The sequence below is a fragment of the Morchella importuna genome (assembly GCF_003444635.1).
Source record: "Morchella importuna strain M04M26 chromosome Unknown Morimp01GS016, whole genome shotgun sequence".
In the NCBI taxonomy this organism is placed as follows: Eukaryota; Fungi; Ascomycota; class Pezizomycetes; order Pezizales; family Morchellaceae; genus Morchella; species Morchella importuna.
The window spans coordinates 130,062-151,689 of NW_025763413.1; the positions used below are offsets into that span (position 1 = coordinate 130,062).

Here is a 21,628-nt window from a genome sequence, read left to right on the forward strand (position 1 = left end):
CCACCCCGTTGCTGCTACAGTACTTTGAACACCCCAGAAGAACAAAAAAAAAGAATCAGTCCCGTGTTTGCTGGGTCTGTGAAAGTGGCCTGGTAATGAATGAAATGGTCCGAGAGAAATTCTGACAATTTGGACCTTCTCGTTGTAACGTAGATAGATCTAGAGGTAAAAGTAGTCCCTCTCTCTCTATGCAGTAGTGGGATTTCTCTGGTGAAAATAGGGTATGAGAATGTCGTGCGAAGCTTAGTTCAAGCTCTACCCCCCAAAGACAAGAAAGAAAATAAAAATAAAAATAAAAATAAAATGGTAAGTGGGTGAGCTGTAGTCCTTGGTGGTATCTAGCTCTTCTCTTCTCTTGGATGTCTGGTAGGGCTGCTCTGCTCTTCTCGGTTCGTTCAACAATAACGACAACGCAGACACGACACGGGGGTCGGAAAAAGAGGTGAGGTTGGCACTGGCAGCAACGCAAGCACTCTGTCAAGCAAGCAGTACCAGCAGGTTGTCGAGCAAGAGGCAGCGGGCGGGCGGGCGTGGTGGGAGGACTGGCAACACAGTACTATGATGGGTGTGGCATGGGTTAGGGTTGCAGTGGGTGTGGGAGCGAAAAATTAAAAATCCAGGTGGTGGGGAGCCAAAGAGATCGAAAATGATCAGGGAAATAAGGGATGATGGCAAAACCGATTCTAATTCAACTTACAGGAGGCACCTCACGTTGATAATTGTATAAATGGGTACTGAATTGTTGGGCAAGCTCAGATAACTGTTCCACTAAGTAACGGGTTTGTGGTTGAAAGAGAAGAATATCTACAAGGGAAGTCGCGAGGATCTATGGTTTGACGGAAGAGAGCAACTGAGAGATGTGCGCTGTGCAGAAGATGCGCACGCGGAGGAAGATCTGCTCCGTCAATTTTTTCAATCCATCGCTTCACTTCCAACTAGACCTGACCATGAAAGATACGATCGCGCGCTGGTACGCGTGCTCCTTATCCTCAGCACGAATAAACAAGACCTGGGCAGAGGAAACGTTAGGAGAGGGGAAACATGGAACATCTAGGACCCGATCGATCATGTGCTCAATATTACTGCATACGTATGTACACACTCCCTCGCTGTTTTTTTATAAGAGATCGAGGTAAAGAAAGTAAATAACTTCTCCAGAGACTTGGCTAATATTATCTTGAATGTAAAATAACCTACAGAAAGATTGAGGATCCCCGCTTCGCGGGGGGTATTTTGCTAATATATGAATCACAAAGAGCAGGAGTCAGGTCACTATGATTCTGAGTGGGCGAGTACTTGCCAGATTTTTTTCTGTGTCCAGCTGTTTCTTCCTCATCCGGAAATATGGGAAGCAACGGCCCTAAAACTTCGTGAATTTGATAGATATTTGGTGAGATAAAGTCGTTGCGACTCTTCCGTATCAGGAAGAATAGGTTCGCTGGACACAGAAAAAAAATCCGGCAAGTAATGTAAGCTCACCTCCACCACGAGACTCCCTCGTGATAACCTGGTCCGCCTCGCGTAGCATGCACGCCAGTAGCAATGACGAAAATTAAGAAACAGAAACAAAAGCGCATACAGTCCAATGATTTAATAATAAGGCATGCTGTTACCAATACTCAACGGGTTTGTAGATACCGTTGGCTGCTCTAAGGGTTTTGCTGCCAAGTGTCTATTAATTGAGTAGCGGCCCAATCCATTGTAATATTTCTACAGTACACCTCAATCTTCACCTGGAGGCAACTCATCATCGATTGTCCTAATGAGGGTGACTCGCATCTCAGTCACCTCATTACCTCGAAGAACATCACTTACAAAATGTGCATCAACCTGCATTTGTACCTAATTCCACAAATCGCCATAATCCATGCCGAGTCAGCCTACTGTTGCTTGGATTTAAGTGCAATATTATATCATGAGAGCTCAAAGTGAAAGAAAGCAAAAGAGGGAGGGAAACAAGAAAAATGCAAGCTCAAAAGGCTTTTATCTGCTCCGTCATGGTATATGGCCGCCCAGATTTGGAAGTAGGCAGGGGTAACTGACCATTTCCAAGGAGCCTCTCAGGACCCCACACAAAAGATTTGAATACCAGAGCTCGTTTTGTGCCCTCCCATCATCCGGTAGCTCGACGAAATCTGCCAGTGGGTTCTCCTCAAAGGTGAGTGAAAATTGCTTTCCGTCTGTCGTCCAGTTGGTTACAGTCGGTGTTATATTCAAAAACACCTTGAATCCGATCTGCATATCGCCACGTAGCAGACTGTCAGCAAAGCTTTGTAAGGATGGAACATTCCCGATAGTGTGGCGGCCGGCGGATTCGTTTCATTCCGGCCCCAGAATATCTAATAAGTTTAATATACCTTTGAGATGGTCTCGGCGGTCTCCTTGAAGTTTATACACTTCCCCATATTGGTTTTTGCCAGAAAGTCCTCGATCAATCGCAGCCCAATGTTATAACCCATCTTCTCGAGTTGTTTATTCACTTCGATATAATCGCCCTCATAATCTTTGCAGAGTTGAGCGACGATAGACCCATAAGTTAAGGTGACTAGTTCTGCATTCTGTACAGAAGTATCAGCTTAACAGTCCGATTCCGTTGCTACCACTAGTTGCGTGGGGTGAACGGGCAAACGAACCACTTTGTCGATGCGAGTCTTCCATACTCTGACGAAATCCGTCAGCGTTTATCCCTGTGGAAGCGAGCTTCGAGGGGCTTGCTTACTCTTCGCCGATACGGGCAGCTTTGTTCGCTGACATTGTGTTGCGAGGGTCCTCGTGAGCGAGGAGGGTGAGATGGGTTAGTTGTCTTTGAGTTTCGTTATCGTGGGAGAAGCTTGCTTGAGAGGTTCTGGCAGCGTGAGATGCCAAGACAATGGTGTAGGTACCGCTAAGTTTGCCAAGACTGTGTGCTCGTGAGCTACCTATCTAGAGTACATACATGTACGTATTACCTTATTTGGTGATCCTGAAAACCCCTTACTCTCTTAGCCGGTTACACTCAACGTTGAAAGACTCATATTTAAAGATCTGACAAAGATATATGTGAATCTGGGTTACTAAAACGTACAAAAATTGGGAGTGTGTTAAAAGAAGTAGGTAATAGTGTTTGATATTCGTATTTATATGAATAATCTAGATTTTATATCTGAATAGCGGAAATCGCTACAACTTAGATCTGAAGTCCATAATCCGTCATCACCAATAGACGGAATTGGCCGTTTCAAAGCAATGGAACCCGGTCCATCTATGCATGCACTGGTTGAAAACCTCTCATGAGACGCACCCAGCAGATTGACGCTTTATACTCAGGGCTTTGGTTCTTTGAAAATATCTCTCGATTGGAATTATATGTGGTCCAATGAACTGCTATCGGGACATCAGCCCCTCTAGATGGCGGTATTGAGTTGATGGGACTGACGGTTATAAGTCAAAAGTGTGCAGCGAGACACGTGATGGCGACATATGAGATTAGACCGGAATCACGGTTGATCGCAGGCCAAGCTTTTCGGTCCGTTCCGACATGCCTGAGTCACCGTCACCGTCACCGTCACCGTGCAACCCCCTAAGTATGTAGACAGTTGGCTTCCATTGGAATATAAAGTATGTACATGTATGTACATATCTATGACTGTATTCTCACTGGTAGTGTGATTCTGAGAGTCAAGGCACCAATAATGCACAATACCTAAGAGTTCACAGCCCACAACATCCATTCTCAGAACAGATCTCGCCTCTGATCTTGGCATACTCTCTAAGTCTGAGAAAGCAAGTTTGGGAACCTTGGTTGTATAAAAATTGTTAATCCTAGAGTATACAAACGAATCACAAGAAGAAAAGACGAACATTTATGTGCCAAAGTCAACATACACCAGGAAGAACCCCCCCCCCCCCAAAAAAAAAACACCCGCTATAAGCGAGATTCGGCCAAGAAACACCCATAGTGAGGCCGAAGAAGTATAGTTATTACTAATAGCGGTATCTTGTACTGTAGTCCTTCGGGCTGACGACGAGACCCCTTCCTTTTCTTGCTCCCTTATAGATAGTCTCGATCTAGACACAGCACATTAGTTCTATAATAGAGCTTTGCTAGCATTTGTAGTTTAAAAAACGGGGGTGATATACTATATCGATTAGCTCCTGCTTATCCTCCAGTACCCAATTCATTTTGTTGTTGTTCCCGGTTCCAAAATCGCACATCATATGCTTATTTCTGAAGAAAAACATGATTGTCAAGGGATCGTAAAGCTCGTACCTGCATGGTAAGTAGTAGTTAGTTTGTGTGATCAGGCCACCTAAGCTGAGGGAGGGAACGAACATCTTGTTGAAATCAGGGACTTCATCAATATCGCAAAGATAGATGACTGCAAAGTTCTTGACCTTGTCCGCAATGCGATACAGCATCTCATCTTGTCGCATGCAATCAGGATCCCAGTCGCGGCCGAAGCGAATCACGACCAGACGGTCGTCTTCGGACATAATGGCTTGGTCGACATGCCAGCCAGTCTTGAGATGAGGGAGGACAACTGAACCCATTTCACAGTGAAATCTTTAGGTCTTGTGGATAGAGGAGCAGGCGTTGGAGGTGATGGATGGGACCGGGCTAGGCTATGAGCTGGGGAAGCAGTCTAGCCCCAGTTCAGATGAACCGTAACCCTAACCCCGGAGAGATATCGTCTTGGCACCATGCCTAACCCGAAGTACAGCACCAGACAGTCAAAATCAACCCTCATGTTCTTTTCAAGCCGGAAACTAGTCCTAATCGGGTAATAATGATCATCTAATTACAGTCGTCTCTGGGTCAACGACGAAACCAGTTCGATGGCGAATAGGCCAATCGAAGCCCCGACCCCTTTGCTTTGACTGACTACCAGCCCAAAAAGTACATATAGCCACTCGTCATCGAGCCGGTTCGTCGTTGACCCAGAAACGACTGTATCCCAATATGGTAAGAATTATCCCAAATTAATGTGGCCGCCTTGGCATAAAGCTATTAAAGTTATTATTTCACACCTATGTTTTTTTCGGGCAGATTGCATCAAATGTTTGAGAGGTCACAGTGCAGCCAGTTCTTAATTATTTTAAATCCCCTCTTATGGGGATGTTTACAACCATGATGAGACCCATTTTACAAAAGAACATTATTTCTGGACAAGTGTTGCGTTGTTGAAAGTCGATGGGGTGAAGGGGAGTCGGTGGTTGCTCTGGCCGGCTGGTTTTGGCTGTCCGACACCGTACTTACAGGAGTTTCTTCCTGATATAGAAGAGTCGCAACGACTTCACTACTATATCCAACTCTTGTATGTAGATATACCGTAATTTCATAGCGTTTCCGAACGCGACCAATATTGCATGACATACAAAAAGGTGGATTTGGCGCTTTTTTGTATGGTATGCAATAGCAGTCGTGTTCAGAAACGTCATGAATTTACGTACATATACATACCTACATGTGCCCATCAAACTCCGTTTGTCCAGTTGTTTTCTTCCTCATCCGGAAATATTGGAGTGCTAGCACTCTACATCTTCAGACGAAGCAGCGGTCCTAAACATGTATAGGTACATAATTTAAATACGCGCATGATTGTCAATGTTTTGATATCTTTATGATTATATTTTTTAGGAGCATTACCGCAGTATAGGACTCGGATAGGAGCATGCTTTATCTACGACGCAGTACGAGTGATGGTATGTGATTAAAGCTTCACAAGTACACGCAGTATCTACAACATTCTAGCTACGTGTATAATATACCTACAACTAAAGTACATACCATAGGGGGTTTTTTTCCCACGCCATAGCGTTAGCTGCATGCGATATTCTTGTACCCAGAAATCAATAAAACTATGATTTTTTTTTTTTTTTTTTAAAAAAAAAGTACATAAAGTACTGTACCATACATACATGTAGTCTTATTTTTGGCACAAAGTTCTGAAGCATTGCGAAAACCAGGAAGTTTCCAAGCGTATTTACTGATGTGATTCCTTCGTCTCCAAATTCTTCATCCGATCGAGGCGGGTAAATCCAGACAGCCAATGAATTTTTTTCCTTGTCAATAACTTTGCCGCATCCTGGAATTGAAAATAGGTCATTTGCTTCAAAGCACCTGTGACAATTATAAGCAGCGACCGTGGTTACTTAATACATATATGTACAGTCGTCTCTGGGTCAACGACGAAACCGGTCCGATGGCGAATAGGCCAATCGAAGCCAACAAAAACCAACAGAAGCGCTCCGACCCTTTGCTTTGACTGACTATCAGCCCAAAAAGTAGTTATTCGTCATCGAGCCGGTTTCGTCGTTGACCCAGAGACGACTGTACTTATAATTATGTAGTTGTCACTCGGCAGTTTCTTTTCGTCGATATCTTTTGTGGCGCAGGAGCGAGCTGCAGACGGATAGGCGGGACGGTTGATATTGCATGGGGAGTATATAGTAGCGTTAGCTCTGTGCATCCGGCTCCTACCAGCTCCTTACTCTACAGTACTCTAGAGGACTAAGTTTTGAAAAATAGAACTTTAACTGCATCTAGCTGATAATTAGTGAAAAGCTTGTTTACTCTCTAGAACTCTCATGAATCAGGGTGGATTTTAGGACTTGGAAGCGCTGTTACAAACCACAAACACTTTCCGTCCCTCCTTCCTTCCCGGCTTTAAGCCTCAAAGCAACATTAACCCCTGAAAATAGTGCCTGCAGTTCTTGTGTATCTGATGTACCCACAATACCTAGATACATGTAGAATACATGTATTAATGTGAATATTAGAAAGAATCGCTACCTACAAAATATTCAGCACGTACGCAATATAAGATCTAGATAATTACCGCTAGGTACTTGTTCATATAAGTATTGACATCAATGCGGTGAGCACAGTCGAATGCATTCAGTAACTTTCTTGTGAATGCTATTTCCCCGGATAGCGGTGAGTTGCAATTATGCAGTTTCGCTGTTGGGTAGTACAATTTAGGCTACTTCAGGGCTGATTGGTGGGGCGAGTGGTGAAACGACCCCAAACGATCAAAACCCCTGACGCTCCATGCATGAGCACCCATTCCATGCGAAACTATGAGAGAGGTTCTCGAAGAATTATTTGGAGGGCATATCAAGACATTGATTATCAATTGGCTGTCGTCTGAATCCACAAGTGACGACGATGACGATTGAAGGGATGATCATCTTTGGGCACGAAAGAAGAGGGGTGGGCCTGAGATGGCTCTCTATGGGTGTTAGTTGGGGACAACTGCCATGCAATATTACCAGGTCCCATAACGGGCGGTTAATCATGTAGTGATCTGAATCTAGAGGATCCGTCATCCTCCCAAGACTGAGAGATCTGCCTGTGCCTGGATCCTGATTCTGCTTCATAATTGTTCTCCCACTGTTCCCTCCGTTCCTCTTCCCATCCCACCTACATCACCAATGCTCTGGCAGTCTTTGTAGCGGAATGTATCTCTAGATTTACCCTGGTCTATTCACTCCTTAAGTACCACGCTTCCTTCGTCTCACTCGTGCCGTTTCCTTGTATTCTTAGGGCTTGTCAAATTCTTTGGGTCGGTTCGAGGATATCCCCTGTCAGCTGCTTCATTTCCCTCATTTCGCCTCCCCCGTATTCTTCTCACCACTCTTTACACATTTCCTTTTCTCACCTCAAATTTTCTTTCTCTCTTTCTTTATCTCTTTCTCTTTCTCCTTTCCTTTTCCCTCGACTGCAAGCCAGTAACTTGGCCTGAAGACCATTTCAATTGCCCCAGGTCAGTCTTGGGGGTTTGAGGTTTTCCTTTTTTATTTTCCTGTTATATTCGGAGTTGGGCTGTGTTACCACCGGCGGCAGGTTCTGCACCACCGAATTATTTCTTTTGGCGGTTTTCGTTGGATTCGTTAGGGAAAGTTGCGTTTTTCTGTTTACTTATTTATCATATCTTTGACGTTTCCGGAATTCGGTCCAGATATTTCCTTAAAGCAGGGCTGATACAGGAAGAACAAATTTGATTCGCAACGTCCAATATTTCAAACCCAGGATACATTTGCGAATAATCAACATGGCTCGCCCGTTTTCAAGAATCGAGGAGGACCAGGAATCGGGTGCGGGAAACCATGTTTTGGGGAACGAATCCGTGCAAGATGGTGGATTGGTAGCCGGGAATGGGATTGGGAATGGCGTCGGAACTGGGATTCAGGCTGGAGTGCGCAGCTGGTGGAGTAACAGCAGAGGGGAAACAAGGGGAAACAGTAACGAAGGGATTCCGAAGCCATCTTCGCAGGGAAACGAAATGGTTACTGTCAGCTCGAACTTTGCTGGCCTATCTCCAGTTATTACCTCTGGCCTTTATGATGCACCAGTTATTGCTTCACCTATATCACCAAGGACAGGGCCGAGTTTAGTTACGTTTGCGCCAAATTCACAGCCAAATTTGCTAAATTCACGACCTCTGGAGAGGCCCCAGCCTACAGTTATAAGGCGTTCAATTTTTATGCCTGGAAATACAGCTATACAGGAGGCTGTCCAAGAATCACAGGCGCCTATAGATGTTGAAACACAGCAGCCACCAGCTGGCGAGGTTGGAAAATGGTGGCAGAGAGGATCACTGAAAGGGCTGCAGTCGAAATTGATTACAGTTTTGGTAGCCGGAGGATTTCTGGCCATCACTCTAGCAATTTGTCAGTGCATTGATATCAATGAATTTAGATTTTCCATTTTACTAATGATTTCAACGTATAGATCTCGGCTTAGCACTCACAAATGATCTTAGGCTTCGCCATGAATGGCATGTGTTGCTGATCCTGATAATATTAATTGCAACTATGTTCTTTTGTCACGCTCTCGTGCGGTTGTGTATATTGGCAACGAACCCTGCGAGACTGCAGAGAAGACCATCTCGTAACTTTTCCAGAATTCCTTCAGTATCTGGACCAGATGGATACGCAAACCCACAGGAACCAATTAGGATACAAACAGCCTTTGATCAAGATGTTGACGGCGTTGAACCTGACTTAACGAAGCTACCACCACCAGTCTACGGGTTGTGGAGGTGCTCGTAAGTGATAAATCTACCATTAAAATTACAGTGGTGCTCTGTTAACATCTTAATAATTTTAGTGTGAGAGTGAACCCGAATCAATTTTATTGGGTACGAAGAACAAGCATGCAACAATCTACAATACCTGAAGGTAGAGAGCCAATAAGTCCTGGTAGTCACAACACACCACGGCCGCCATCCTACGTTTCCGAAGATGGAGTTTCATATGCATTAGCCGTGGAAAATGCATTATCGCCCGCGAGGCCAGAACCACCTTTACCACCACATCCATCGGAGGTTCAGTGGCTACAAAACCGCTGGTAGTTTTGAGTTTACACACTTCTTTTTTCTATAAATCGACGATTTTCTTTTTTTTTCTTTGGTGCCTTTGAATTATGATCTTTTTTTTTTTTTTTTTCTTTTATTTTGGAAGGCTATTTGTGTATTATACTTATGAGTAGGAGGTGATTATCACGGGTTATAGGTTTGGCTGGTCAGTTGTATTTAAGTTTTTTTCTTTTTTTCTAGGTATTAGTACTCTTTTCTCTATAGTACTTCATTTTCTTCTTAAACTCTGCTTACAATATTTTATTCTGTATACTTATATTCCTTTACACTGTTCATTCTGACGGCCAAGCTGTTTCTATTTGGTAAATTTTACAATCTATATGGCCGGGTTCACTACTATATGCATGTGAAGCTCGAAGGTAGCAAGTTTTGACACTAGGCTAAACGGTGCACGTAAATGTGATACACGTAGCTTCTATATAGGCTAAAGGCGGTAAAGCAAAGATCTAGAAACTAGTTACATACATACAGATGTATACATTCAGTTCTGCAATGTACTGCCGGGTGACAATATATCTAATAAGTATATAATTATAACCTGTATATGTAATGTACTTTTATAGACTTCAGATTGGTTCATTGAGAGAGGTTTTGTTTCACTTGAAACATGTTGTGTTGGATATTAACATAGAGTATTAGTTGTACTGAGTGGTGTTAGATTGTTAACAGGTTTTCTATATACTGGTTCTGGGAGTCGATTAGTAGTTCGATTTTAGCGGCTTGGTGGCTATTAAAGGGATATACTTGCAGCTTGAACTGCAGAAATTGTCTAACCTATCCACTGATATATGGGGGATATCAGAAAAGGCAAATATCGACCAGAGCAGATCTAGATATAGTGATGGACTTTGCCTGCCAGGCAAATAGAGAAAATAAGCCGCAAAGCGGCTTGTCTGTATATTGGACTGGTTGATACACATATAGTACCGGCCGAAGGCCGGAAACTACTTGTATATACATATAAGTATACTGTACGAGGAATCATCTGTATGTCAAGCCGGTTTGAGGCATTCTTGTGATCAGCGGTTGGTTTTGCGAGTGATACCCTGTGATGGGATACGCCCTTCAGGGTTAAGCCGACATAAAATCCCAGTATTACTTAGTCATCAATGTGCTTTGTATTTGCAGGTGGAAAAAGAGCAAAGTACGTAATGTAGTTATCCGGGTATAATTTACCGCCAAATAATTACTAGAACGAAACTACTTCGACTAGAGTAACAAAAACAGTCTCATCTTCAGTGTAAGTTTATGTATTAATTACTTAAGAGCAAATTTAAAAGCTACAAGTATTAAAGAGCGCCTTCGAGTGCTTACGGAGTACATGCCGTAATTCTTGAAGCTCATACTACATATTACTTCATATGATCAGGCGTTGCTAAGCATAGCACCATAGACCCAGTATTTACATAATGGGACACGGTTCAGTTTCTAGTATATCACCATATATATCCTATGATCAGCATCTTATATTATCGATTTCTGAGGATTGTCGACCAAAGCACTATAGTACTACCCGAAGCTAGTATATACATGATCCACAGGGAAAAAAATGAAAAAACAGCATCTGCACTTAAGTACACCAACCCCAATGACGAGAAGTACTTAAACTGCAAAATGAGAAAGAGGTGTGTGGTGCGGCCTCTGAAGTATATTTGACGCCTCGTACGGCCCCCCTTCAAAAGTCATGGTTGTTGTTTAACCGCGTTTGTGGTCACTCGTTGTTTCGTCACTTTTTCCCTCTGGGTGTACAATTAACCCTTATATATGTAGACTAGACCACAGGTATGCGTACGTACGTACAATAGCAAAAAACGGGGTGATATCACTACGGTAGCACTACGGCATTTGCGTGGATCCCGTAGTGCTGCCGCATTTGATGACAGGAATTGTATTTGATTTAGAAATGCCGTATTCCTACGGCATTTACTTCACTGCCCAAATTCTATGCCATATGACTAGTGTGAATGCATGAATACATGCAATATTGGATTATACACTCGGGTTTTGGTTATCTCCATTGAAGCATCTCAACTCTACATTAAATCATCACCAAGATTCCGAACTCAATAACTCAATTCATCAACAGATCTATGAATTCATCTCCCTCATGGATGGGTTACAAAGATCTAGTGAATACTTTTGAAAAATATTTTTTTAATTCTATGTGCCCTTATTTTATACCTGTCTGATAATGCAGTGAGCGACAAAGGTGTAATTGATGGTGATATTAATGGCGATGATGATGGTCGTGGGTCGTGGTGACCGCAGTTCTAAGTCTTGCTGCGGAACACACGAAGGGATGGGTGCATGCAATTAATGAATTAAACAAAAAAAAAAAAAAACACGAAGGGATGGGACGAACCTAGCTTGCTGCTAGTACATGGATGTAAGCGTAGGAGTCACCTATCCGCAGGTGTAAGTTATAGCATTACTTCGGCATTCTAGAATAGAGCAGTCTTTCAAATGCCGCTTTACAACCGCATTCTCCTAACAATGCGGCATTCTTTGAAATGCCGCAGTGCTGCCATAGCACTGTGGTAGTAATTTTACCTCGATTTTTGCTACTGTAGGTTTCTCAAACTCGCAACGCAACGTTAACGTTTCCACCCTTGAAGCAAAATTTCAGAATTCGACTCAGAAACCCGCAGTATGAGATATTAGAATTTTCTTTGAAAATGCTGCTTGATGGAAATTAGTACTATGGGGACTCAATTAATCTGAGTCAGCAAGCATATTTAGAACTTCCGGCTTATGATAAATGGAAGTTAACAGCTCTTAGCATTGATCTAGATTAGCTTTCTTACAAACCCAATTGTTCTAAGATCCGTAACTAGACATATTCCTAGCACTTACTTTTTGTCATGTCAGCGAATGTGCGCCCCGACATATTTGGGGGGCTTAGAAATTTTTATATAGATCAACTCGTCTACATCCTATAAAGTTCACTTAGATACCAATTCCTGGCCCCAATATAATATTTATGGTGACTTCATAAAGCAACATTCCTTATTTTGGAATTAAATCATGTCTTGAGGGGTCACTCACCTAACTATCGACATATGCATAACATTCATACATAATCACTCGAACGCCAAGAGCACCAAGCACCTCTAATTGGTTATTATCAGTTACTACGTGCAGTGTTAATTGTAAAGAAAAAGGAACAACATACATCGAGTGACGCGTCGGCTAAGTTTATAATATGCAGTGGGATTGAATGCATGCTTTGTCACGATTTAATTAGGTCGAAGTGAGATTTGAGGCTTGAAAACATGAGTCAAAGAAACACCGAAGCTACATTTACATGTAATATTAGAGTGCACTAGTGACAGATTTTGGGGTGCGCACACTCTTAAAGGTGACACGGTGGTATCTGGAAGTGGAACAATCGTGGCTGCAAGGTGAGCTCCAAGGCCAATGAGAGGGCTTATTTCTAGCCACTTTGCTGTATTCCTGCCGCAATTCATTTTTGAGGGGGTATAAATGGGTATAATACTGTTCTACTTTGCTCAGTCTTGGCGCCTTTTACATACAAAAATCCGCAACTTCAAACTCTTATAACTTTTTAACTAAAGTAGATATCAAAAATCTGGAAATAAAAACTAATGTTCATCACTAGTACTACACTTTTTATTTATAGATTTTTTTAATTTTTTTTTTGGTAAAGTTATAAGCCCTCGAATTTTCGCCCGATTCTCGTCACCTTTAAGAGTGGGCGCACCATACTTATTGTCGGGATAAGTAAACTCTATAAAATATCTTTGAGTTATATAGAAGCTATATATACATGTATGTATGTTTATGAACTGGATCCGACGCTAGACGGCTTGCTGTTAGCAGGGCTGGCCCAGATAATCGAGTGATTATATATGACGAAATCACCACTGTAGCTATACTTCGCTATCCCTTCGTCTGGTAGGCTGACTACAGTACGAAAAAACGAGGTGAAATCAGTACTGTATGACTACGGGATTTAGCGAGGAATATGGAATTAAACCGGCATTACAAAAAGAATACCGTAGTAATGCCGTATTCTTGCTGCATTACTAGCGCATTAAGGGGAATAACGTAGCGAATCCATACCCTTTTTTGGTATTGTATTTTTCGTATAGACCAAAGGCGCCACAGCAAATCTAGAAAAGAGATTGGCTAGAGATTGATTGAAAAAGGATACATAATTAAGAAAAATTCGTTAGCACTAGCTACCCTTTTGGCCCCCACAAAAAGTAGTTAGCATTTCATGCAAAATGAAGGGATAAGAAAACCTTGCTGTATACTAAGAAACAGCACATAGAGCATACGCTAACCTCTTTATACCAAAATATTACTTGCTATAAAAAATGTTAGGGACGATTTGCTGTGTATACATGTACATACATGTATATATAGGCCGGAAGCGAAAATTGCCAGGACCTTAGTGTGTGTGTACTAGTTGTAGTGAAATCTTGGCTCACGTGACCATTCAACTCATACTACTACAACACCCTGTAAAAAAACCTTTGAGCCTCTTCACTCAACCAACAACAAGTCAAAATGTCTAAAACACCCACCAAAATAAACGAATATCTCGTCCTTCCCATAAAACTTCCGGACAGAATAGTGGAATCAACCTTACATTATCTCTATCTCCGCCGACACGCACCTAAAGTCGCTACGCCTAGCGATTCGAGATCGTTATTTGCCGTTAATGTTCCAATCGATTCAACAGAAGCGCACCTGAGAGGACTGTTTTTGAGAATTGGTGGTGGAATGGTTGATAGCGTTGTCTTCGATGGAGAGGATAAGAATAAGAGAAGAGAGGAAGCTGCACCCGCAGAGTCAAAGAAGCGGAAACGTGTTGACGATGCAGATGTTGAAGCTGCCGCTACGGTAATGACATGGGATAGGAAGCTAAGGAGATCTGGCTCAACAGCAGTAGTGGTGTTCGTGGATAAGGCGAGTGTTGAAATAACGCTCAAAGCTATTTCTAAGGCGACTAAGGGCAAGAAGCAAGGTGAAGTCCCAGTTTGGGGAGAGGGCATCAGCGATGCGAACAAAATACCGGCTTTAGGGATATCACGTATGTCAGCCATCCATCAAAAGAATTCGTTGCTCTGATTTTATTGCACTATAGCTGACATATAATATATACCCTATAGGCTATTTGACACATCACAATCTTCGTTTCCCTTCCAAGATAGAGTTGCAATCTTCAATCGATGCCTTTATGACTATTTTCAACGAACAAGAGGCTGAGAATGCCCGTGCCCTAGCCCGACGGAGACAGGAGCCTGATGAGGATGGTTTTATTACTGTGGTTCGAGGAGGGAGGGTCGCTCCCGCTCGACAAGAAGAGGCGGCGGCTCTTGCAAAGAAGAAGGGAGAGAAAGAAGCCCCCAAGAACTTCTATAGATTCCAGACCAGGGAGGTCAGGAAAGAAAGGCATCAACAGTTGCTGGCGAAGTTCGAGATGGATAAGAAAAAGGTCGCCGAGAGGAAAAACATGAGGAAATTCAAAGTAAGTGAGCTCTCCTCCTGGATCAGAATATAAACTGATGTGGATCACTTAGCCGTTGTAATATAATATCATCTATGAAGAAAAAGGAAAAGAAAAAAACTTATCGTGTGGTGTTTTGGATGCTAAAACTTGTATAATTCATTTTTAGATTTAGGAAAAGTAACTTTATCTCTGTTAAGAGCCTCCTCCGCAAGTGACCATACCCGGAAGGCTGCATGTACTAAATGGGTGGATCAGTTCCTCCACGAACACAATAAATGGATCAACAACATAAACCATAGCCTTCGGGCTGCATGTACTTAGTGAAATAATCAACCAATCAAACCAACATAAGCTAGTGTGAATTAAACAAAAAAAGAAAAAAAAGAAAAAACATAAGCTAGTGTAAGTCGGCCGAGTGATATAATATGACGCGGTCAACACTTTTCTTTTGTTTAATTCATTAATTGCATGCAACCTTACGGCTATGGCAATGACGCGGTCAACACTTGGTACTTAGAAAAAAAGCCTAATTGAAAGTCTGACTACATGTATCCTAGCGTCATGGCTTGTGCACATCATCAAGCTGCAGAGGAGTATAAATCCCTCCAAATCCCCATCACTCTTTGACATATATCAACCTTCATCTCGTAACTCTGCGCATAATTTTTGCTCTATACCCCAGCAATAAACACTATAACATTGAGAGCTTGTCATTCTCTTAGACACATGGCAAACACTGAGGACTTTGGTGATGATGTTAGTAGGACAATATATGCTAATATAATAGCTATCTGCTCAGCTCACTGATGAATACCATAGGATGTTGATTTTATCATGGACGTTGATCAGTTGCAGAATCATGGTACATTAACCCCCACCCCACAGAAATTTTGCCTTCCACTTCTGCTGAGATAAATACGACACAGGTATTGGTGCAAGCGATATTTCGAAGTTGAAATCAGCGGGGTACTGGACAATTGCAGTAAACACCTACCTAAGCACCACCTGATAGCCAAATCATCCTACTAAATACCCATAAGGCTGTCTGTGCTGCTACTCGCAGGAACATCTCGAAAATTAAAGGTTAGTACATCACATTATAGCTCTCGGTACTCTCGAGAGGCTAATTGCTTCTGTTCTCATAAGGTTTCTCCGAGCAAAAAACAGAGAAGGTCAAAGAAGCTGCTGTCAAGTGCGCTGTACGACCCTTCAATACCTACGCACCCTCTTTAGATTTTAAGGTATTAACGTATTGTAGCCCGCATCCTACAACTTTATTACTGCTTCTGAGCTTGGCCACCTCCGCCGTAGAGTATGCCGCATTTCTACAGGTTCTAAAAGCTTCGACTCGATGCTTGGTGGTGGCATTCAAACTATGTCAATAACCGAAGTCTTCGGCGAATTTCGCACAGGGAAATCCCAACTCTCAATGACCACAGCAGTGATATGCCAACTACCAAAGGATCACGGTGGGGCAGAAGGTAAGGTGGCGTATATTGACACCGAGGGAACGTTCCGCCCAGAGCGAATCAAACAGATCAGTGAACGGTTTGGTGTTGATGGTGATGCGGCATGTGAGAATATAATCTACGGAAGGGCATTGAACTCGGAACATCAGCTAGAACTTCTGAATGGACTTTGCCAGAACTTTGCTAGTGGTGAATTTAGATTGTTGGTGAGTAGTGACATCCTCATCCGAGATTGATCTCATGGATTCTCAGAGTAAGAGATCGTGGACAGTATCATGGCGTGTTTTCGTGTGGACTATTGCGGCCGTGGGGAACTTTCAGAGTAGGTCATACCCAAATTTTTGTTTTCTTATTAATAACTGGATTTTGGGACAGACGTCAACAAAAGCTCGGGCAGATGCTGTCAAAGCTCGCTCATATGGCTGAAGAGTTTAATGTTGCGGTTCTTTTGGTATCACTCGTGAGATTCGTTTATATACACATGGTCTTAATTGCTAAGCATGGATATAGACCAATCAGGTTCAAAGTGATCCGGGTGCTAGTGCTTTGTTTGCTGGAGCAGATGGGTAAGTACCTGATAGAAATACGTAGGGGATGCTTCATTACTAATTAATAAATAGGCGTAAACCAGGTATGCTCCCTTAATAAATATCGAAGGCTTTTATTGAATAATGGAATAACCCAATAAAAACCAACAGTTGGCGGGTAAAGGAACCGCTCCTCCCCCGAGTTTTGCAATTTGGGTTTTATCAATTAACTAATGAGTAATTATCCAAAGACACGTTCTCGCACATGCCTCAGCTACTCGGATTCTTTTGGTTTTGGCCCATCATATTTTCTTTATGCTATTACCCATACGTTACGAGTTTCTCCAATTTTACTAACCCTATCACAGCGTAAAGGTCGCGGGGAAGAGCGTGTCGCCAAGCTGCAAGATAGCCCGGATTGCCCAGAGCGTGAGGCGACTTACGTTATCACTAATGGGTTCGTCTTCTCCCAAATGCTTTCCCTTGCTTTATTAAAGCGTATACTAAATGTGGGAAATATTATAAAGAGGAATCAATGATCCCGAAGCTGCTAAATAAGAAAAGGAATGGTTGAAAATAACTCAGGCCGTATACGTAATGGCAAACAGACGTATATGTATTGAAGAAATTTTAATATATATACACGTAGCTTTCTATCTGTACAGTGGTATTTCTTGAGTGGATCTGTTCCTAGAGAAGGATATACGCGCTCTCTCCTATGTACTCCACTAGACGTCCATTTAAGCTCACCCAAGCTAATTACTTATCCACAGCGTGGCTTTTGTTGCGCAAGTCAATACCCGGGGATTCGGGAAAGCTTCGCCCCAGATCTTTTTTCTATTGGGACGCTTCGCGCAACAAATTAATTAAAACTATGCATGGAGTTTGAATCACTGTCGCGTGTTCACATTCAGCTCTGCTGTGCGACCAAGCCCCCCTTTGTTTTTTGTCGCTCTCCCTGCAGTGCTCGTACGATTTTCGATGTATAAGAAAATAACTGCGTAGGTAATGTATTTGCTGAGTCAAAGTAATAATCTGAGATCTCACGCGCGTTGGAAGTATGTAAATAGAAACTGTTGTTTCAATCATGATAAATCACTCATTACTCGTTATAGTAATCATTTCACCTAGTTTGGAGAGATCGGCTATGCATGTAGATCTTTCTTCTCAATTTTTAGACTTGAGTTCTTACATCTTGGCCCTAGGAGAATGTAGATACTACGACAAAATCGATCCTTTATGGTATTATTCCCATTTTGTCTTTCCAACGCTCCTAGCCCAGACAAAAATTCACCTTTACTTATCACAGCTGCCACGATGCGTGGAAAGAAATTCAACGATGGAAGTATAAAAATATGAACAATGAAAAGAAGTCCTAATCAACCCTTGGAAAACATAAAGAAAACCCGTTGCCCTAACGAAACCGGAGCAATAAAGTAACAGATCCGATCCTAATTGCAAGTTCCATGAAAAAGCAGTAAATCTGGGGGCTAAGTAGTCAGAATCCATAGAATCGGTTTTCCATGTTCCGATATAACAAACGAAATATGTAGTTCCATTTTTAGGTCAGAAAAAGTAAATATCTCAAGATATTTAAGCGACGACTGTAGAGTTGACAGTGGGAGCCTGGTCTGGCTGCTCAATCGCCTGCTGAGGACAGTCGCGAGAGATGTGACCTAAAAGGATTATTAGCACAGAAGTCTTATATATGCTCCTGAGCCTGGCTTACCGGCTTCGCCGCATCTGTAGCATGACTTTCCAGCAGTGCTCAATGGACCACCGTTAGGTGCTTGGCAATCCCGGCTGATGTGTCCCAACTTCCCACAAGCATAGCACTTCATTGCCTGGGCTTGGCAGTCCCTAGCATAGTGATTTGGGCCTAAATCTGATAAGCAATAGTAGAGCCTTATAAATTATTGAGCTGTAACGTACCACCACACTTGTAGCAAGTGGCAGGACGGGGGTTCCCAGGGAATCCACCCCGAGGAGGAAAGCCTCCAGCATATCCGCCCCGGGGGAAGCCACCGGCTCCCCTTCCGGCACCAGCTCCCTGAGTAGGGCAAGCTCTGGCCTGTAAAACCCATTCTGTTAGCATTAAACTGAAAATCATGATGTGGGAAAGAAAAAAGAAAAAGAAGAAAAAAAGGGAATTATATACCAGATGGCCTGGGTTGCCGCATGAGTAGCACCTTCCACCGCCAGCTCCTGAGAGTCTCAACGTAGGACAATCAGCCTGGACGTGTCCAAGTCCCTGACAGTGGTAGCACTGCTTGGTCTCAGTGGTCCTAGGGTGGGGACATGTGTTGGATTCGTGTCCTGTTTGTTGTTGAGTTATTTAAACATTAAGACCTAGAGAAAAATATCCCTGCTACTAAAAGAACGCTTACCCGGCTGCTTGCCTATATATCCCAGTAAAACACGTCAGCATTGTTGAATTGTGGAGGAACTGCAAAATTTTATCAGTGAAGAGGATTTCTTACAGTTGTAACAAAGGCGCTCTGCCGATGAACAAACTTCGGCAAAGTGACCGATAGATCCGCACCTGAACAAGATATGGACACGTTAGAACAGATAAAATGCAATAGAGAGTCATGTTGATAATCGTGAAGGTGAGGGGCGACTGACTTGTAACAGGCTCTGCGAGACAACGACGACATGATGATAAATTTGAAAATTTATATAAGAAATTCGGTAGGTTCTTTATAGGTCCTAGAATGTGAGATCAGTCTCTTGGAAATGGATGTGATGATGAAAGGGAAACAAAAAAAACATGGGGGAGAAAAAAGGCCCGTACCTTTAATCAACGATTCTTTGTGACTCTACTCCCAACACCCTACTCAGCACTTCCGCTTACACGACTCTCATTACACTCTCGCAGCTTCACTCACACTCTCAACACTCACTCACTTCCTTCCACTACCGCACCCTGCAAATATCCTTCTCAAAGTAACGACGTTTGTCGAAGATGGTGATAGAAATCCGAGATGAAGAGGGGGTGACAGAGAGGGGAGACGAGAGATAAAATAGGGTTGATGTGGATGGTGGTGGGGCGTAGCCTGGACTAAAGGATACTACTAGATGTAGAGCAGAATATGTATGTATGAGGGCGGGTGCGTGTGCGCTATGTAGCCTATGATGGTGGAGCTGGGTTGTCTGGGGGGTCACCTTTTAGGTTCGGTGCCTAGAAAAGCTAATTTGAAGAATTTTTTTTTTGTTTCGCGCGTGGTCGAACAGGATTCGGGTTGACAGACAAATTGACGGATTGGCTGGCCGAGGGCCACCTTTACACAGGAGGTGGAGAGTTTAGGGTAGGGGTATCTAACTCTCCGTGGCCTTAGGGGAGGAAGACTTTCATCTGGATCTTCTTCTTTGCCCGCGAAATCAAACCGAATTTCACTTCAGTAAGTCAGGCACATGGTGACCACACCGTGTAATTGGTAGTGCGCCTGTCTTAGTCGTCGTACATATGTACACACAAAAGAAGATTGGTATGCTATGGAGAGTGCTCCGTCCAGAGCAGATGCCCCCCCCCCCCCCCCCCAAATTTGAACGCAAAAAATAAAATAAAAAACAAGCTGCCTGACCTATTTAGTCGAACAATTCCGATTGCTGCAGGGCCCGGCAGGGAACGATCCTTCCCTTTTAGTTTTGAAAACACTTAAGTACTCTACACCTTTGGGAAATTTGGGACAAGCTAAATGAGAGAGTGAAGGTTTGTTCATCATAAATGTCTAGTTATGATATAAAACACGAGGTAGATGGAGGCAGGCCATCCATTCTTGATGAACACCACGGAAGAGAGCAGTGATGAGTGCCGAAAATGATGGATAGCGAACAAGCAGTTGGATGTGGCGCCGAATGGAATGCTGCCCTTTGGGATCAGAACATCTAGGCCTGAGCACACAAACCCAAGAGCCATTCAATATAAAATTCGATTTAACGAAGAACAACCTCTTCCTACCGTTCGTGCTTGTCAATTAGAGGCCGACCAAGAGATAGTAGGATGTGGAGGGAATGCCCCATTTCCGTATTTAGTGGTTGGAGAGCCCCAGAGTCATCCAAAGCGGGATAAAAAAGAAAAAGATCGCGGGCCAAAAATTGAGGGCAGTTGAGACCCACCCGATGCACCGGAACCCAGAGTGGATTGAGCAGATAACGCATCCCCAAATCCATGAGTATCCCTTCTCCTTGCAATCCAATGATGAAGATATTTGGTTGCGAATAGGGAAAACCCATTGAGCAACAGGCGAGAAGACGTCAGGTCATACGCATATCAGATCTGCCTCTTTATTCGCAATCTGGGGAAAGACAAGGTTCAACCCCCTGAGGTAAGAGTGTGCGCAACCGGATTTGGCCGTACCAATTGCTCCTCCCTGAATTATGTGTGGCACCCATCATGGAAAGATTGGATGAAAGGAAAGTTAATGAAAAGAAAACTAAAGGGACTGCATACAAGATCGCCGGTCGAGCTTCCGCACGATTAATTTGTGTGGCGGCAAAGACAATACATACCGTCAAATAGCGATGATAAGCATGGCTGTCCGAGCGGGACTGCGTTCCCGACTCGGTATTTCGCTCGCAGCACAGAGCAACAAGGCGTTTGTTTCCTGAGATCCTCCCGTTGGCACCATATCTAAGTGTACTGTAAGTACCCCAAGTTCCTGGATTGCAAGATCTCACTGCAACTTTCCGACTGTCAAGCTTTCCCAGAAATCTGCTTGAAACGCACAGCCACATGTTTGAAATGGCCCCGGACCTACTACAATGAGTGGTTCGTGAACAATGTATCCTATC

The 21,628-nt window shown here is 43.2% G+C and overlaps 6 protein-coding genes across 6 annotated transcripts; 3 read left to right on the top strand and 3 right to left on the bottom strand.

Moving 5' to 3' along the window:
• Positions 1–1,649: 1,649 nt before the first annotated feature.
• Positions 1,650–2,754, bottom strand: LAJ45_05732 (uncharacterized protein; the record flags this gene model as incomplete). Its single annotated transcript, XM_046115301.1, has 6 exons — positions 1,650–1,733; positions 1,816–1,842; positions 2,044–2,235; positions 2,358–2,558; positions 2,634–2,661; positions 2,720–2,754. The coding sequence occupies 6 exons, from the start codon at positions 2,752–2,754 to the stop codon at positions 1,650–1,652; spliced, it is 567 nt and encodes a 188-aa protein (XP_045971350.1).
• A 1,209-nt stretch (positions 2,755–3,963) lies between these two features.
• LAJ45_05733 (uncharacterized protein) lies at positions 3,964–4,530 on the bottom strand (the record flags this gene model as incomplete). Its single annotated transcript, XM_046115302.1, has 3 exons — positions 3,964–4,047; positions 4,120–4,249; positions 4,313–4,530. The coding sequence occupies 3 exons, from the start codon at positions 4,528–4,530 to the stop codon at positions 3,964–3,966; spliced, it is 432 nt and encodes a 143-aa protein (XP_045971351.1).
• Positions 4,531–8,033: 3,503 nt separating this feature from the next.
• Positions 8,034–9,335, top strand: LAJ45_05734 (uncharacterized protein; the record flags this gene model as incomplete). Its single annotated transcript, XM_046115303.1, has 3 exons — positions 8,034–8,652; positions 8,714–9,029; positions 9,092–9,335. The coding sequence occupies 3 exons, from the start codon at positions 8,034–8,036 to the stop codon at positions 9,333–9,335; spliced, it is 1,179 nt and encodes a 392-aa protein (XP_045971352.1).
• A 4,557-nt stretch (positions 9,336–13,892) lies between these two features.
• LAJ45_05735 (uncharacterized protein) lies at positions 13,893–14,917 on the top strand (the record flags this gene model as incomplete). Its single annotated transcript, XM_046115304.1, has 3 exons — positions 13,893–14,418; positions 14,498–14,856; positions 14,909–14,917. 3 exons carry the CDS (start codon positions 13,893–13,895, stop codon positions 14,915–14,917), a joined length of 894 nt encoding a protein of 297 aa, XP_045971353.1.
• A 647-nt stretch (positions 14,918–15,564) lies between these two features.
• LAJ45_05736 (uncharacterized protein) lies at positions 15,565–16,952 on the top strand (the record flags this gene model as incomplete). Its single annotated transcript, XM_046115305.1, has 10 exons — positions 15,565–15,594; positions 15,658–15,700; positions 15,765–15,820; positions 15,879–15,921; positions 15,985–16,037; positions 16,097–16,513; positions 16,568–16,629; positions 16,683–16,758; positions 16,818–16,873; positions 16,928–16,952. 10 exons carry the CDS (start codon positions 15,565–15,567, stop codon positions 16,950–16,952), a joined length of 861 nt encoding a protein of 286 aa, XP_045971354.1.
• A 1,475-nt stretch (positions 16,953–18,427) lies between these two features.
• LAJ45_05737 (uncharacterized protein) lies at positions 18,428–21,571 on the bottom strand (the record flags this gene model as incomplete). Its single annotated transcript, XM_046115306.1, has 10 exons — positions 18,428–18,510; positions 18,564–18,713; positions 18,767–18,905; positions 18,993–19,085; positions 19,315–19,376; positions 19,460–19,543; positions 19,629–19,653; positions 19,723–19,725; positions 20,671–20,728; positions 20,796–20,857. 10 exons carry the CDS (start codon positions 20,855–20,857, stop codon positions 18,428–18,430), a joined length of 759 nt encoding a protein of 252 aa, XP_045971355.1.
• Between the last annotated feature and the right edge of the window lie 57 nt (positions 21,572–21,628).